This window comes from Caloenas nicobarica, chromosome 1, assembly GCF_036013445.1.
Source record: "Caloenas nicobarica isolate bCalNic1 chromosome 1, bCalNic1.hap1, whole genome shotgun sequence".
In the NCBI taxonomy this organism is placed as follows: domain Eukaryota; kingdom Metazoa; phylum Chordata; class Aves; order Columbiformes; family Columbidae; genus Caloenas; species Caloenas nicobarica.
Genome location: NC_088245.1, coordinates 108,372,811 through 108,390,685, shown reverse-complemented (window position 1 = coordinate 108,390,685; position 17,875 = coordinate 108,372,811). Strand labels below are relative to the sequence as shown.

General features: G+C 39.5%; 1 protein-coding gene across 3 annotated transcripts in view; it reads left to right on the top strand.

Annotated features, from left to right (window-relative positions):
- Positions 1 to 17,875, top strand: part of SH3KBP1 (SH3 domain containing kinase binding protein 1) — a 236,335-nt gene that overhangs the window by 83,685 nt on the left and 134,775 nt on the right. For all 3 annotated transcript variants that reach the window (XM_065646473.1, XM_065646464.1, XM_065646482.1), the window contains one exon: positions 3,558 to 3,681. In XM_065646473.1, coding sequence (XP_065502545.1) covers positions 3,558 to 3,681 — 124 coding nt within the window. The remainder of the gene's footprint in view (positions 1 to 3,557; positions 3,682 to 17,875) is intronic.

The following is a 17,875-nucleotide window of genomic DNA, read 5'->3' as shown; positions in this document are numbered from 1 at the left end:
AGCTTTTAGGGCCACTATAGTTGCACCATTTTCCAAATATGCAGGATAGCCATGTTCAGTATATTTTTTGTGGTGAAATACAGTGAGCTGGCTTGGTATACCTATGTGGCCAGAGTTGTCTGTGTATGTTTTCACTCAATTTTTCAAGCAGAAATGCAGTCTCCAGTAGTGCAGTATAGTGCTTTAGAGTAATAAACTTTTTTTTTTTTTACAGGAGGTTAAGAGACAGGATAGATATAAAGGACTGTGTCAATATTTCTGAATTTAACAGCACTAGGGCCCCTTTCTTTGTCCAGAGGATATGAGTCACAGCTCAACTTGCATGGCAAAAACCTCTGTCCTGCCCTTCCTCTGCAGTCTTGCTTCTTCCGTGTCGCTTATTTGGAACAGCCTGTGTGCTGGGTGGTTTGCCGGGCAGTGCCCAGGCACCACGTAGGAGAGGACTAGGCCGTGTGGACCAGGAAGTGTGTTAGCAATGAAACAGACAGCTGTGGACCAGGCCAGCATCCTGGCTCTGTTTGGGCCACAGCTGAAGAAAAGTAGTGAAATCCTAAGGTCCCCAAGGGTGAGCAGTATAGAAGACAATGCAGAGGCAGAAAGAAAATACTAGAGAGAGGGTTGAGGACAGAGGATGTAATATTGGCACTAATGTTTGCTGCAGGATACAGCAGTGAGGTTGCTTAAGGTGTGGGGCTTTGATTTGGTTTTGTTTGTATGTTTTTAAGTCTTGTGCCATAGATTAAGACCAGGAATGGAAAAAGTACACAAGTGGCTTAAAGCTGGTATAACTTCTCTACTGAAGAATGCGTGCTGAGCCGCTCAGATAGGGGCTTCCCGTAGGGTATTGCTGAGTACGTTTCTGGTATGATTTTAGTTTATACGGCTGGATTGGCTTTTGCTTGATTTCTGTTTCATTATTTAGCGATTTCTTTGCTTTTCCTTTCAGTTCCTCCTGGATCTGTAATTTCATGCTGCATGCGGTTGATCATGTCATGTTACTGTGGGTAGTAGCTATAAAAAATTATGACACTTCTTATGAGCACCAAAGGAAACAGTGATGAAAAGTAGCCCAAACCAGTACTAGAAAGGTAGGAAAAACACAGTTCTTAGATGATTTTGGTGGCTGCAAGGTGCTGTGCCTTCTATATGAATTTTGGCTTAGTGGACACTCGACATATGTGCCTGTCTTTTTTCCCTGAAGAGTGGACGAGAAAGGAAATGTAAGACTTCCCACACTACAAACAAATGCCAGTGTTTGGGATTTGGCTGCTTGTATTCCTGTTGAATTTTTCAGGAGCAAAACAAGGCTTCCTCAAAAAGCTGTCAGCAGCAGCAAAGGCACCAGAGTCATGCATCTGGAGACTCGAGGGTGCAGCACTACTTTATCTTATAGCAGACAATTTTTTCTGTTACTTTTGAAGTTGCAAATAGGATTTAAAAATAAAATGCATCATACTGTTTCAAAATTTGTGAGTTGAGGATTTAATTACATTCTGACATAAGGAATGGAAAATAACATACTAATGACACACAGGAAGCAAGTTCTGGCAAGATGGGGTCTTCTGTAGGCAGTTGTCTTGTGGTCCTGTTCACATGAGAGTGCTGTTTGACTCACAAATTCTGTTTAAACTGTAGATAATTTTTTAGTATACCATGAATTTGTCACCTAGCTGCAAAATAAATTTAAAGCTTTAATACAGCAAGCTTGGGGCAGACTCACTTATTATATATTTTAATTTTTAAGGCTGTGATAAAAACTCGTGGAATAATGCATTACAGAATCACAGAATCACAGAATGTTAGGGATTGGAAGGGACCTCAAAAGATCATCTAGTCCAATCCCCCTGCCAGAGCAGGAACCCCTAGGTGAGGTTACACAGGAAGGCGTCCAGGCGGGTTTTGAATGTCTCCAGAGAAGGAGAATCCACAACCCCCCTGGGCAGCCTGTTCCAGTGTTCTGTCACCCTCACTGAGAAGAAGTTTCTTCTCACATTTAAGTGGAACCTCTTGTGTTCCAGCTTGAACCCATTACCCCTTGTCTTACTGTTGGTTGTCACCGAGAAGAGCCTAGCTCCATCCTCGTGACACCCACCCTTTATATATTTATAAACATTAATGAGGTCACCCCTCAGTCTCCTCTTCTCCAAGCTGAAGAGACCCAGCTCCCTCAGCCTTTCCTCATAAGGGAGATGCTCCACTCCCTTAATCATCTTTGTGGCCCTGCGCTGGACTCTCTCCAGCAGTTCCCTGTCCTTCTTGAACTGAGGGGCCCAGAACTGGACACAATATTCCAGATGAGGTCTCACCAGGGCAGAGTAGAGGGGAAGGAGAACCTCTCTCAACCTACTAACCACCCCCCTTCTAATACACCCCAGGATGCCATTGGCCTTCTTGGCCACAAGGGCACAGTGCTGGCTCATGGTCATCCTGCTGTCCACCAGGACCCCCAGGTCTCTTTCCCCTACACTGCTCTCTAATAGGTCATTCCCCAACCTGTACTGGAACCTGGGGTTGTTCCTGCCCAGATGCAAGACTCTACATTTCCCCTTGTTATATTTCATTAAATTTTTCCCCGCCCAACTCTCTAGCCTGTCCAGATCTCGCTGGATGGCAGCACAGCCTTCTGGCGTGTCAGCCACTCCTCCCAGCTTGGTGTCATCAGCAAACTTGCTGATAGTACACTCAATTCCCTCATCCAAGTCATTGATGAATATATTGAACAGTATTGGTCCCAGAACTGACCCTTGAGGCACTCCACTAGATACAGGCCTCCAACCAGACTCCGCCCCATTGATCACAACTCTCTGGCTTCTCTCCTTCAGCCAGTTTGCAGTCCACCTCACTACCCGATCATCCAGTCCACACTTCCTCAGTTTTGCTGTGAGGATGCTGTGGGAGACGGTGTCAAATGCTTTGCTGTTGTTTTCACTTTCATGAAACGCCACCATATATATTTTCTCTGTGTGCTGCCAAGGAAGTTGATCACCTTAAAAGGTAGTCAGCTGCAAAATGTGTTAGTGTTAGCAACGGCTCTGACAGCAGGCTCTCTATAGGCTTCTGCCAATTATGGTAACATTTGTCATATTTTCCTAGTTAATATATTTCTTCCTGCTATGGTGTTTTTTCCTGTGGGCTTCTCAACAGAGGGGAAGCAGACTTAGCTGCCTTCACATCAGGAGCACTGAACCTGGACCTACCCTGTGCATCAAATGTACAGCTAATTGACGGATAAACTGAGAAGTCTTCCCCCCTCCAACTTTCAGCTTTCGTGATCTTTAGTGAGAGATTTGTAAAGCTGTTGTATAATTTTCTCACATAAATAAGGAATTGTCCTATTTTAAAAAGAAAAAAAAATCTGTTGGAAGAGTTACTGAAAATTACTTTAATTTTGTGGCATTTTAACTTAATAGTCTTTGAGATAGCATTAGAATAGGCAGGGGTGTATGCATAGAAGTTTTAAGAAATCTTGGGAGCTTCAGATTTAGAATATTCTGCAACACCTTTTTTAACTGTTTCTTCTTTTTCTTCTCCTTCCCCCCCTGCCTTTTCTTCTACAGGAAATAAAGAAGGACATGAAGAAAGAAAATACTGCCAACAAACCACCAGAGAAGCCTATAAATGAAGTTTCCAATGGAAGCCCTTTACTGTTGTCTGAGACAATTATTAGAACCAACAAAAAAGGTATAGTATATGGAAGCTTAAATGCAGATTAAATTCAGATCTTTAAAGGAAACAAAGGTAAACCTTCCTTGCTTCTAGAAATAAAGCTAGAGTCTATTTAACTGTAAAGGCATAGCAGGAATTAAAAAAAATAATCTTATTGTCCTCTTAGACTGGCATATGGATGCATGTATTATGTCTAATATTTCCACATTGATTTGCACAGACATCCCTTTCTTCTTAAAGAAATCCTTCCTAGATACATTTAATTAAGGGAAGCCGTATGAAGAGATTACTAATTCTTATTAAAGTAGGGAACTGACAGCTTGCATATATGGAGGTTTTTGCACAATGATGTCAGTCCACATTCTCGTATTTGTGTTCTATCTGGGACAGAGCTGGTTACTGACAGAGAACTTTGAAAAAAAAGGAAAAAAAAAAGTGGAAAACATAAAGCTTAACACATTAATTTCCTGGGAAGTGTCTATCACTGTCTTCTGTTTCAGACTGGAATGTGTACTCTTCATGTCTGGCTTGACTCCCAATGCAGATTCCTGTGTATGGTTTTGAGTTGCTAAAAATGAAAGCCTCCAGATATTCTGTCTCTTTCCCTAGCTCCCAGTCCTGCTCTCAGAAATATCAGAACAAAACAAAAAACTGGCAATAAAAAAGCTGGATTTTTCTTTAGGTTATGTTTGTGCCCCATGTTTGTTTTATGGGAGGGCAGCTGGCTATATGCAATAGATGGGCTGTATTTTTTCCTGGAGAATTCACTGACCAATTTCTTGCTTACTGTCTTATACAGAATTATCTGCTGTCGTTAATCATTGCTGTAATGTAATTTCCATTTTGGCACGTCTTCTATACTGTTTAGACTATGCATATGGAAATTTCCTCTTCTGTATTATCAGCAAATATTGTATTTGAGCTGGCAGTTTGACTAGAGGTCTTAAACCTAAGGTTTGCAAAACATATGACTTCCTTTGAAGTGTGAGGGGGAGTAGCATCCACCTCTTTTGCAAGGAATGGTGTCTTCTGAAAGAAAAAAATTGGAAATAAATCTCAGAAAGCTTTGTCTTTTGAGTTGGCAATGTCATCTTGAATCTGGAGACACATCCAACATTTCTGCTTTGGGTCATAGGTTTTTCAAGCAACAGCAGGATTAAATTACCAAGAATTATTCGTTTTCATGGCTGCTATACAGAACCATATGACTAGTTGGGAAATTATCTAGGGACCGAGCCTGTTCCATATTGCTTCAGAGGCTATTTGAAAGGCTGGGGCAGATGCAGAGATTCGGTTCAGTCACAAGGGGATAACAGTCCAAATATGATCCTTAGAGCACAGGCTTTCTCCTCCTCTTTCTTCACTCTGGCTCAGAAGCTTTAAAGCATTCAGAAGATAAAGGAAGTTCTCTTTTTCTGGCTGTAGCTAGAGAACACAAAACTTCATATTTATTGAAATGAACGAAGCAAAGACTGTCACAAAGATCTGTAGCTTGAGGAAGAGGTTAGGTTCGGAAATAGTAGATTTCATATTAGGATGTTATTGCATTGGATTTCATTGGTGGGGATGGCACGTCTCATGGCTACCCCTACATAGTGTCAGGGTTAGTAAACTTGTCATTTTGGCTGCTTCTCTGTGGCTGTTGCCATTGCTGCAGAGCAAGCAGTTGCAGCTTGCTGTACTTCAGCAGTACAGCTAACGATGCATAGAGCAGAGCAAGGCCAAGAGCACCTTCCCTCTCTTATTTTTCTGGGGTCAGTTTGAGCATGGTGCCAAAGTGGCCTTGTTTAAGTTAGGACAGCTAAGCAAGTAGTTACTGTTGTGTTCAGTAATAGAGTCTTCTAAGATCTATGTAGTGTATCTCCTTGTGGAAAGTCTTGCAATATTTTACTGAAGAGGGACCCCTATAATACTACAGGGATTATTTTCTTCAAGTGTTCTTGTGCTGTGGTTATTAAGCCCTACCTCCATCTGTTTACTGATCACAGAATGTGACCTGACCTGAAAGAAGGTGGTTTTTTTTTTTCTCCTTGCTGTTCAGAAATGAGGTGGGATACAGCTAAAGGTCTTTAGCCACTCTTCAGCCGTGAAAATAGTAGGCAGTATTATTTATTTGCTTGGGCAATGTAATCTTGCTGCTTGGAACTTCAGAGCAGATCCAGTGACGTGGGAGTGAAGCATTCTGTGCTGGTGTATTGTTTCTGTTACCAAGATGATGGTAAGTGTTTTCCTACTTCTGTGGTGTTATGTTGCGTAGTTTTACTACTTAACTTGGTTGGCCTAATTTAAGTGGCAGCACTTTAGCAGGCACTTACATTTTGAGCAGAAGAATCTTGGCCTCTTGGGTTTTTGGCTTGTAGAGAGTTTTTCCTTGAGGAATATTGACAAGTGTCCAACAGTGCTATTAAAGGAAAATAGCTAAATTATTTGTAAGAAACATCTAAGTAGTTAAGAGGAAAAGAATAGATTTCTGAATAAAAAAGGTATTTCAGATCCAACTTCAGATCTTCTTTGTACATGCTAATTATTTCTAAGCACTGTGTTGAAATTAAGTTTCTTATAATACAATCAGTGTAAAATTGAAATGCCTCTTCTAAGGGTTTATTTCATCAAATAAGTAATGGACATTATTTCTTTGGATTACAGATGTAATCTAGGAACAATTTAAAGCTGGTGTAACACCACTGGTAGTAGCCTACCTGTGTTAGTACTTCCATTACATACTGAAGGTGGTAATTGATTGTGGTATTATTAGTTGTAGTTCACCATCCGTGAATCATTCAGGTTTTTGTTAGAAAGACCAGGAGAAGATGGAAGGATTTGATTTTATCTGCTTTTCATTTGAGGCAGTAAAACCAGAACATTTCTCATCCTTTAATGTTCCTTACTGACCACAAATACTAGGGACCCAATGGAAACATACACTAGAAATGACTTGTGGTATATTTAATTCAGGAAACTCTGTGCTTGGCCTTGATGTATTTGTGAGAGTTAATATTTGTAGGTACTTCCTCTCTTTACAGGGTTGTAAGTTTGATGTAGAAGTTAGGGCTACACCTAAAGAAATAATGGGTTTATTTTCTAGGTCTCCCATGGAGTTGCTGTACAACTTTTGTTAAATTCCTTAAAATCTGTTGGCCAAATTACCACACTTTAATTTCCAAGGTCAGGTATCTTAATGTGTATTCATTTTTCAGATAGGCAGAGCCTTTTTCTGATTTATTGCAGTGGCATATCCAAAATCATTTACAACTCCACGGTATTTCAGGTGTCTCTGCCTCAGGCTGCCTATTGGCAAAACCTGGGTTATACCTGCCACATAAAGACGTTGAGACCTGTTATAACCATGCATGGTAGTGATGGCAATTAACATCTAGGAAACAGAGCATTTTAATATATAATAGCATTCCAGTGAGTTCATGCTTCATGTGGTTGGCTTGCATGTCCTTTGTCAGAACCTTTTCTGATTATTCTTTTGCTTCTTTGTACAGTTTATATGCCAAGAAAATCCTTTCCTCACCAGGTGTGGGTCTTCTAGTATATCTTTTCACTTCTACAGAATTCTCGATTGGTATATAGAACTATTGTTCTAAAACTTCTGTAAAGCTGACTTAAAAACAAACCTTTGTTCTATTTAGTACTGGCATTTTTGCACCCTACTAACAACAGGCTGTGAAAGCCCTTTCTTCCCTGAGAACATTTTCAGATTGTTTGAAAAAAGCAAAATTATGGCTATTGTTACTATTATTTAATAATGTAAGAAAATTACAGTCAGGTCTTGAAACAGGAAAACATCGAAAGATGTCTTTTCTTTATTGAATGCTTTTACAACATGGTGATATTCCGTCTTTTCTAAGTTACCTTTCAAATCTAAAAACAGAGCCAAAGTTGTGCAACTGTTTCAGATCTGTCATAAATTCGGTATGATCTTCATCCAGGTATAAAGGGGCATAATGAAAACTTAGTTTAACTGTTAAATGGCTTATTTTAGGATAGTTTTGTTCTGATTTTTGAGTATCCTATTTTTGAGTATCCTATTGATGGCACTATTTCATGTATCTGGGAATAGGAGCCCACTTGCTTAGGCCAAATCGCAAAACTGGAGTTGATAGTCTGTATTTTCTAAGTAAACTAACAGTTGTTATACAAGTAAACATATTTAAGGAAAATATATATTGCCTTGCCAGATGTATTTGTTTTATATAAATTGTAAATGCAGTCTGCATTGAGGTTATTCAAGCCAGCAAATCTGGTACAGCTCATGTTCTTAATCAGAGCCAAACACTGAAAGCAAGGAAATGTTTTTTTTTCTAGCTCTCCTGAGAATTATTTATTTTACTATTTTACCTTATACCCTACACTTAAAGGATAAAGAGAATTTGCATCATATCCTAAAAGGGAGAGTTTTGTGAAAGTAGGTTTGATAATATAATAGGTTTATTTTATTAATAAAAACCAAGTCCGTTGTGTACAAAACTGAGATCTAGATCTATTTTTGTAAACAGAGAAATGGTAAAAGTATTTTACTAGAAAAAATGCTTGATCATTTGGTTCAATAGTTTTATGATTACTTGCATCCAAAAAGACACCCCATCTATTAAAAAGACAAGCTCATGGTGACTCAGCATATGAGTGTGTCAACTGAGTTTTATATTAAGTAATGTATGAAAACTATTATTCTGGTCATATTTTTCAACAGAAAGGCAAACTTCAACATTTCCTTAATAAAATCTTTTATTACTAAACTCTAGTGCAAGCAACTGCCTCTGTCGTGTGCCAGTCGTGTTTGATGAGGCGTCTGACCCTCAGTACACTCAGCTTTGGTTTTCCTCTCAAACACTGTTTTTTGGTTGGATTATCTTTCTGCTGTTTATATTTTCAGGCCGTCTCCACAGACAGTCTTTGGTGTTCCCTTGCAAGTACTGCCAACTTCAGAGAAATTATAGCTAGCATAAAAAAAATCCTTTTCATTTTTAAGATCAGCTAATTGGTGTATAATCAGTATACAGTTTACATAAATATGCACAAGAACATACTTCTCAGGCTATTAAGGTTAAAATATGCATACAACATATGACACAAACCCAAAATGACACATAAAAAATTAATGGCACGGGAAACTCGAATTCAGCAAAATATTTATTCTTTGAGTTTGAATACCATGTCTGCATACATATACTGAAGTAATGCCTCAGATAATACACATTTCCTTTAAAAGTACTGTTTCTTGAAAAGAAATACTCGGATAATTTTTACCCTCAGGTAAGCTACACTGCACTGAAAGGCGCTGCTTTCAGTTCAGAGGCAGGAAAAGCCACCGGTCTGTGCTGGGCGTATGGGTGGCAGCCAGAAAGAGACTTGGGATGTGTGTATGGTGCGTGGGATCTGTAGTAGTTTAACAAGTTTTTTGTGGAGGCAGGTGAGAGGACTCTGTCCCATGCTAGAGGAAAGATCTCTACTTGTCGAAGTTCCCATTTGGTTATTCCAAACAGTATATTATTTTATACATGCAACCTGTAGAGGATACATGGAAAAAACATTATTCTCTCTAGTGTTTCAGTTTCATGATTCTTTTCTTCTGATGAAAAAATAATTCTCAATAGTGAAAGTAAGGGGAAACTTAATGTGCATGGAATAAAGCTAATCTCGGAGCTGACGAATAAGATGCTCTCAGATGAGGGGTAGTTGTCTAATGTGTGGACATCTTTCTTTGCATCATGGGGCCATGCTTCTGGATGCAATATCGTTTTGGTAGAAATGCATTTATGTAGTAAGGGAAATCATAAACCAGTGCAATTTAAAATTATTGCATTATCTGTCTCATGACATAAAATTAGTTTAGTTCTTCTGGGGTTTCTCTTGTAATTGTAACTACACTGTGAAATCTGCCTAAAATGGGCTTATTATGTTGAACAAGAATACAGAGATAGGTGTTACCATTGTTCTTAATTTGAGATTAATCTGTTGACCATTGACATGAAAAAAATCTCAGTGCTGTCTTGGTAACAGTGGAGTGGGTGCTTACTCGTTCTTTTCAAGCAGATCTTGTTTATAAGTCCTATTACAATAATGACTTAATAAATTTAAAATCTAAACTTTTTTTCTGTGTTATAGTAATTTGCTGCCCAGGTTTTCAGTTAAGGTTTTATTATCCAGGTTCTAAGAGCTTATCCCAGTGAGTTCATTTATTTTCCTGTCATTTACTGTGCAGTACCCCCCATCTTCTTTTTATCCTATGTGCCTTCCTGGTACTCTGCAAAATGCACGAATGCTGAGCCCTGATGTAGCTTCTGCAATTTTGCATAGTTATCCATCTCCATTGTGGGATCCTAGTGAGTATCATGAGGCTCTGTGCAGGAGCAGCCTGTAGAAGTCGGTTGTAAAAATCCCTCATGGTTTGAATTGAAATTCTAAGTTAATTCTGTCCTCTGGGCATCTTCTGTTTGTGTTATATGTGTTGTGTTACATGTTTAGCTCTAGGAATCCCATTTATGGACCATGCTGTAAAAACACTGAACAAAAATACAGCCACTGCATCAAGGAGCTAACTATATATACACACCTGTGTGTGTGTGTGTGTGTATATATATATGCATGAAAAAAGGTAACAGATAACTAAAAAAAAAAAGAATAATAAAAGGGAAGATACATTATTGGGATGATTGCTAGCAGTCTCTTTTCAGGTTTCTTGCAGACAGAGAACACTTGTTTTAAAGAAAGATTTAAATCTGGATCCGCATTTGGAAATTGGGAGGGCAGTATGGAGATAATTGTGACAACATTTGGTTTAAAATTTAACAGGCTGTTGGATGCTGATACCCAGGACAGAGAAGAGGCAGAAGTTGACCGTTTCATATAGAGTCTGAAGAGATGTGGGAGAGCGGTCAGTGATGGGCATTCTGTGCAGCTTGCAGATGAAACAGAGGGAGGTAGTTATGAAGGCAAATGAGGACGTGAGTTAGTTTTGTTGCTTGGTCTTTTTAAAAGTAGATCCAGAAGTATATTTGTATCAATGGGAAAGCAGAGATAAGTGAATTTTTAAGGAAGAGAGTGAAAGGGAACAGGTCAAGTCGAGGAATAAGGCTACAGGGACAATTGAAACAATAAGGAAAAGCACGTCTTTTCACAAGTAACTGATGGAAATATGTAAAAAATGCTGCACTAGAATAGTCAATGGAACTGCATCTTCTCTTTCGTGAACATTTACAAATTTTTGTTTAATCAGTTAAAGGAGTTTTTCCTTTCTAAAAGCTTTGCAATATGTTTTACAAGTCTAAAGTATGAAATGAAGTCAGATGTATCTTCTAACACTTGTACGAGAATTTGCTGGTTCACTTTTTTGACAGTGTATGATAATTGTCCAAAAGGTACTAGTCAAGAGCAAATGCGTTGTTAAACTCAGGTGCAAGATATTTCTCTATTAGTGGTTATATTCAAATCTCCTTTAACAAAAGCCCAAACCAATAAAATAATACTAAATGCCAGGTCTATTCTTGTTAAAGTAACAACAGCAATGACTTTGAAACTTTCTCTTTTCTTAAAACCAAGTTTCTCCATCATAAAAGAGATGCTTTCTTTTTCCACAAGGTTTTGCAGAGAAGTGTCTCCATGCTGCCAGGAGTTCCCCCCTTCTCATTGCTGTAGGTTATGTCACTTGTCACCTAGTGAGGCCCAGCTACCTTTGAGGTCTGTCCCTGACCTTCTGCCTCCTGACTGTAGCTGTGTCTGTCTCCTTTAGCCTTTCATTGTGGTGGTGTGGGATTTTCAAGAACAGCACAGCTAACAGTTAGCAGACCAACCTTTCTCCTCTTTCCCCTCTCACAGCTTTCTGTGATTAAGGAATGGCAGAAGATGAGCAGAGTGGCTCATCTGAAACCAAGCCTTGAAGCAAATCACTGGGGTCACTGTACATTTCCCAGTTGCTAGCTTGGGGTATCTCCATCTCGTATCTGGCAGCTGTGACAGGAGAAAGTCAGACTTCCTCTTCTGTGATAGCAGAAGCATGAAAGCAAAGGAGGAATGCAAGGATACTGTTGTGGAATATAAAACTGGAATGAAAATTTGGGGTCAAGACAGTATACTTTCACTGTGCAAAGTAATACCTTTCGCATGAGCTCTGAAACTTTGCCAGTGTACTTTTATCTGGGTCAAGAATGCTTGTCCCTTAGTTCCTGGAGTTAATCTTGATGAATTTGTAACCGCTAAGTTAAATGTGCCCATCTAAGTATGCTCTCATGCTGACAAGTACATTCTTAGTTCAGTGCTGCTTTACCGTTGCTTGCTGGGATGGTGCTATGCTGCTTTTATGGGGATAGGGAACTGGCATGAGCCTTCCCTGTGGGGCTGCAATCAGGGCTGTGCAGCTATTGACGTCTTTTCCCCCATGGCCTATAGGCAGTGATAAGAGCCAGCCATGCTATGGTAAGCTACGGCAGCCATCAGCGTACTGAGGCAGTTGGAGGTTCCGGCTCCTGTGACAAGCAGAAAAATCTTTGAATTATTTCTGGGGTTGTAGGTGACCAGCGGTGCCTGTCAACAGCTCGCTAGGGTCTCCTCCAAATTGCTGTGTCATGTGACATGAAGACCCAAATAATTTGTATAAATGATTGGTCTGAGAATTTGTTCTTAACCAAGCAAGCATTCCTCTGTAAAGATTTTCGCCTATATGTGAAAGTTTAATGTAAGCATATGCATTTGTACTTTTTTGGGTGATTGTATTTTTTAAAAACAGCTCCATGCTTGTGCTCTCTGCATTGGGACAGAACAACTTGTTTTGCTGCTTTTGAATCCCTTCAGTGGAGGAAACTTTTTTACGTCAGTCTACTTGGACCAGAAGGAAACTACAATCATTACTCAAGAGCTTCCTCTTCTGATGGAATGATATTTATAAACCCAAGTTGGGGTAAACTTCTGCATGCAGTGGCAAGAATATACACAGCAAAAATGAACCGTTGCTGCTGGTAGAAAGGGTCATCACTGTATTGGTGGTTTAGGAGAGCTGAGCAGAGAGTTCTGTACAAGTATGCAGTGGGAAGGACCTCTGTGAAACAGCTGCCAGTCTGGGGTTTGGTTAGGAGTGTGTCTGGGGGCAGGGGGTGGGGGTGGGATATAACTCTGAATGCACTTTGCACAGGATTTTTTCACCTGTTCTCTTGCCCTGCTCCCTTTCCTATGTGCTAATATGCAACATCTAGAGTGCTTTAAGCAAAGCTTTGCTGTTGGCTGCAAGTGACAAGAAACGATATGAAAGTATTGCCCGTAAGGCACGTTGTTTGTGCCTTACCTGTGATAGATTCTATTATACATTTTACTTCCAAGAACTGATACAGGCTTTAAAAACTTCCTTCTGATAGAGTGACATGCCTGGAATGAACTCGATATTGCATTCATTAGAATGATTTTTCACATGCAGTGTGAAATACTTCAATTCATCTGGTTAAAAGCCCCTAAAGTTAAGTTTACTTTGCTGTAACTAGATCTGAAAAACACTTAGAGGTATAAGGCAGTGCTGATAATGCATGGCTTGGATTATTCTGAGTAGAATGGCATTATTAGCTATGTTGGCTTTCAGTTTTCAGATGCCTATATTACGAAGGTGCAGTGACTTGACTGACAAGATACTATGCCTGCAAAAGTGTATTTCTTGTTTCCACTGGCATGACATTTCCTAGGTTTTATTCACTGAATACTTCATGCATGTCTTATCTTATTTTAGAATTTCCTCCCTTACAGTCTACTCCACCATTATCAAAGTGCTCACAGCATGGAAAGTTGTGCTGTTGTTAGTGGTGTGTTGTGATGTATTGTACTGTTTATCTTTGGTTTTTTATGGTTATCTCGCTGCTTTCTAATGTTATTTCACAGTTAAGATGCACCAGTAGTTTGCAGTAGTTCTTCTTCTATATCTTTCTGCATTTGCTTTTCAATTATAAACACATTTGTGCCTCTTTTTTGCTTGGTGTTAATTTGTAATATCATTCTCTTTAAAAATTCAAAGCATGTTGCTGATGATGGTAAGGTGGTTGTGCTTGACAAGAGAGTGAAATGTGGAAGTGCTGACAAGTGGTTGATTGCGAATTCTTGGCCCCAAGCACAAGATTGCAATATGAAAGATTATTATTATCTGTCACACAGCAAGAGCCATTATTTCCTAACTTCAGCACTGACTTTATTTAGCAACTGAAGCGGAGGCTGGGCAGAGGTCCTCATGGTGAGAAGTAGCTCCCTGCAGATGCCCAAATTAGCTGGGAATGAGTTGTGAAGTCAGAGAGGGCATAGTGCCACTAGCATGGTCCTCTGCCTTGGCTGCATCGCCCCAGTGAAGCCCCTCGTGGATTTAGCTGTTAGTATAGCATCTGCTGTGGCTGCATCTTCATAAATCTGCCACTCTACTCCATTAAATATTCCAGAGAGCACTGGCAATGCAAGAACCCAGGCCACTCATGGCAGCCCAGCATACATCTGCTTCCCCCCAGAAACACTTGGCTGCTCCTCAATCTGTTTCTGATACTGTTTTCTCCAGGGACTAGATTTTATCAGCTTTGTTACCTGTACAGTGCTCAGCCTGGCACTGTATTCATTGCTCCGATCTCTTGAGTCACGTGCAGTAGTAGATGACAGGGATAACACTGTGTTTAATGATCAGACAGGGTACAGTAGCATCCCAGCCTTCCAGTAGCTTGAATTTAAACCATTGTATACATTTAAGCAGCTCTTTTTTACACTAGGTCATGTATTTTCCTGTTGACTATCATCCTCTGTCATGCATTCATTGGGGATATTTCAGTGGTAAAATAACCAATTGAAGTACCCTCACACAAGCTTCAGTCATTCACCAGATATTCCATTCATTTTAAATAACTTTAAATGCTGTATATTTGCATTTCCTTAGTTCATTTAGTACCATGTGTACCTTGTGTAGACTTATGTTAGACTCCTGACAGATTCCAGATGTCCTTGATCTGTATAGTCTGGTATCTAGTTCTGCAGAAGTTGCAAGATGCAACATCAGCCGTTATTGCCTCATTTTGCAACTACAGTCGTAAGACTTCTTATGTTTTAAGGTCTCAGAATTCTCTGCTAGACTACTGACTCAGCATAACGTTATCCTAAATTACACGGGTCATGGTTAATTCTGGGAATTCATAAGAGGTCAGGAAGTGTCCAGGAAATGATTTAAATGAAAAAAAGCTCAGATGGGTCATGGAGAGCAGAAGTCTGGGTTAAATACTAGATGAGGGAGATTTGCAGCAAGTAAAGCAACTGAAGTTTTTGATGGGGAACTATGTACAGCTTAGAAGTTGGAATTTGGTACAGTGTAGTAGGACTGTGTTATTTCTGTATAGAAATCTTTCACTGTGTAATTTAAAATCCACTGCAAACTTGTAAAAAGCTGAAAAAGCAAGGTATGTTAAAATAATTAGAAAGATGGTTGGCAATAGTTCCCTTGACTAGGGGACAGAATGTTTAATTTGTTAATCACTTACTATTCTCAATTTTATAGGGGAAGTTGTCATGACATGTAGAAAATAGAACTATGGAATTAAAAGGCAGACAAGCTTTTAATATAAAGATGCAAAACCTAACAAGTATCTATTCTGCAGTCAGGTTGTAGGCAGTTCTGTGCCATAAAACTGGGAATACAAGTATGAAGTGACCAGTTTATCTACCTGATTTCATATTGAGGTTAAGAATAAAAATAAACAGTAGCTCTGGAGGATTTTTGGTATAATGATGAAGGCTTCATTCCCCCTCGTCTTTCAGTTACCTAAATGGAAGTCTTACTGGTTAACAAGCAAGAGAGGAATTAAAAGCGCTAAAGAGATGCTGTCTGCAGCTCCCTAGTGAAATGCCAGTCCTCACAGTCTGCAGTTCTAATATTTGCCTCTGATCCCAAGTGCCATTTACTGCAAATAAGATCCTAAGGGAGTTCAGTTCGGCCTGGTGAGCTGCGGGATGGGTTGTACTAACATGAGGTTTGTAAACAAGGAAAGGCATCAAATATATGAAATCAAGTTTCTGTGAGTTTGCTGACAGCTCACACCTAGTTGCAATAACATGCTTTGCTCTTAGCATCTTTGCCTGTCAGAGACTGACTTACAGGAAGGAGAGTGCATCAGAGCAGCTCGGCTGGATTTTAGCAATCGAGCTGTAGGCAAGGAAGATTAATAACAGAAATACTATAGAATCATGGGGCATAGGGGGTTTAAAGGGGTACCCTTAAAATAGACTGGCAGCATAGCTGAGGTTGGAAGGCACCTCTGAAAACCCTCTGCTCAAGCAGGACAACCTAGAGCCAGTTGTCCAGGACCATGTCAAGTTGGTTTGTTTAAGATCTCCAAGGATGAAGATTGCACAGACTCTCTGAGCAACCTGCTCCAGTGTTTGACCACCCTCCCAGTTAAAAAGAAAAAAAAAGAGGGAAGAAAAATGTTAGCTATATGCCATTACCAACTAGACATCCCAGTCCAATGAAAACCCTGCTTTCCTTCTTTTCTGGTTGCTGGCCAAATAGCCGGATGCTGTACAGTCAGGAGCTTGTAGTCTTGAATGCTTAAGGCACAAGTTGTATGTTACTGCAAAATGAAGACACACCATGTCTTAGGCTAGTTTTTTAAAATACAAACTTACTACTCTATATTTACAAAGACTTTCTGGAAGGGAATGTTCTAGAAAGTGTCATTTTACATGGAAAAAAAAGATAAATGTGGCAAGGATAAAAGGATGTCAGGAAGGCTGAGGGAAGCGTGTTGTCGATAGGGGAGAACTCAGCTGAAAAAGCAAACATGAGTGAATAATGGCCATAGTGTTCATTAGCCAATGTGGAAAGAGTTGAAGGTCAAAGAGGTATTTTTAAAAATCCATGCCAAGCACTGCTCAAGTGTGTCTGCCTCTCTTGCCAGTGTTCTCCTATTAGAGCAGCAACTCCAGCGTAGATGGCTCTGGTAACTGTCGTGTGGTCAGCTGGTCCCAGTAGTGCATTGAATCTTTTAACTTGCAGCTTTGAACAGAGAAGCTTTTAGAGACTTAGGTGTATTTCTTTTAACACCACATAGCTCCCATGCTGGAGAGCACTGGAGCAATTAATTTTCAGTTGCCTCTCTTGAAAAATGTATTTGGATGATCATGCTATCAGTCGTTTATTTCTCACTTTCATCTCACAATAGTCATTTAAAACAAAGAATATATGCATGTAGAACAAAGATTAAAACAATGAGAACCCTGAATATATACAAGGTAAGTAAATACAACTTTGGAAATTGGGGCAGGTGGCATGAGTAGAAGAAAAAAAAATCAGTTAATGTGTGTTTGAAATTAGAAGATATCAATGGTGCTTTTTATAAATAAACTGTTCCTGTATTATTTGAAATCAGCAGAGAAGCAGTCAGGAGGAGAGAGGGCAGATGATAAATGATTCATTTGCTTGCCTCCTCCTTGAGATTCTTTTCTTTGCCAGCTTGAGATAACAGATGTCTTAAAGATTATGAATTCACAGGAAAATAACTCAAGACAGTGGGCAGCCAAGACAGTATTCGTATAGTCTAAATATATTTTTTTCTTCTATTTTATTGCCTTTTGGATCTCAAACTCTCGAAAAGCTCTTAGATCAATGAATGACTTTGCTCACAAACATTTTGGTTCAACGAGGCTTTCAATGAGGAGAAGCTGTTCTTCTGTATTTGGACTATCATCTGTTTTGTTCATTGTGAGTCAGCTTTTGGCTACAGGCAAGTCAGCTGGGCATGGGGCAAACGTGAAGACTGATCGTCTGTTGTGCTATACATCAAATATGGCACTTCATGCAGAACTTTGATCATTGGTGAGAACACATTTCAAAGGACACTTCATTTCTTTAACTGTATGAAATTTTTCAAAGTTAATTCAGAACAGCCTGTGTTTTCAGCTTCACCAGGGCGGCATTTCTCTGCAGTAACTATTCATTAGGTGAGGTTCTTGCATTAATATGCTAATCTCTTAGGCATGACAAACTCCCACCACCCAGGTCTCCTTTGAAGATGCCAAAGAATAACCAGAGACTAGTTACAATAAAACTTTTGCAACCTGAAACAAACATGATGGTGTATTCTTTTTGGTATTCTACATTGAGAACACACTGCATTTAAAATATTGGAAACAAAATAAGATGTGAAGTAATTATTCTGACTCAGAGTGTATTTATAAACTCCCACTTTTAGAAAAAGGCTGGATA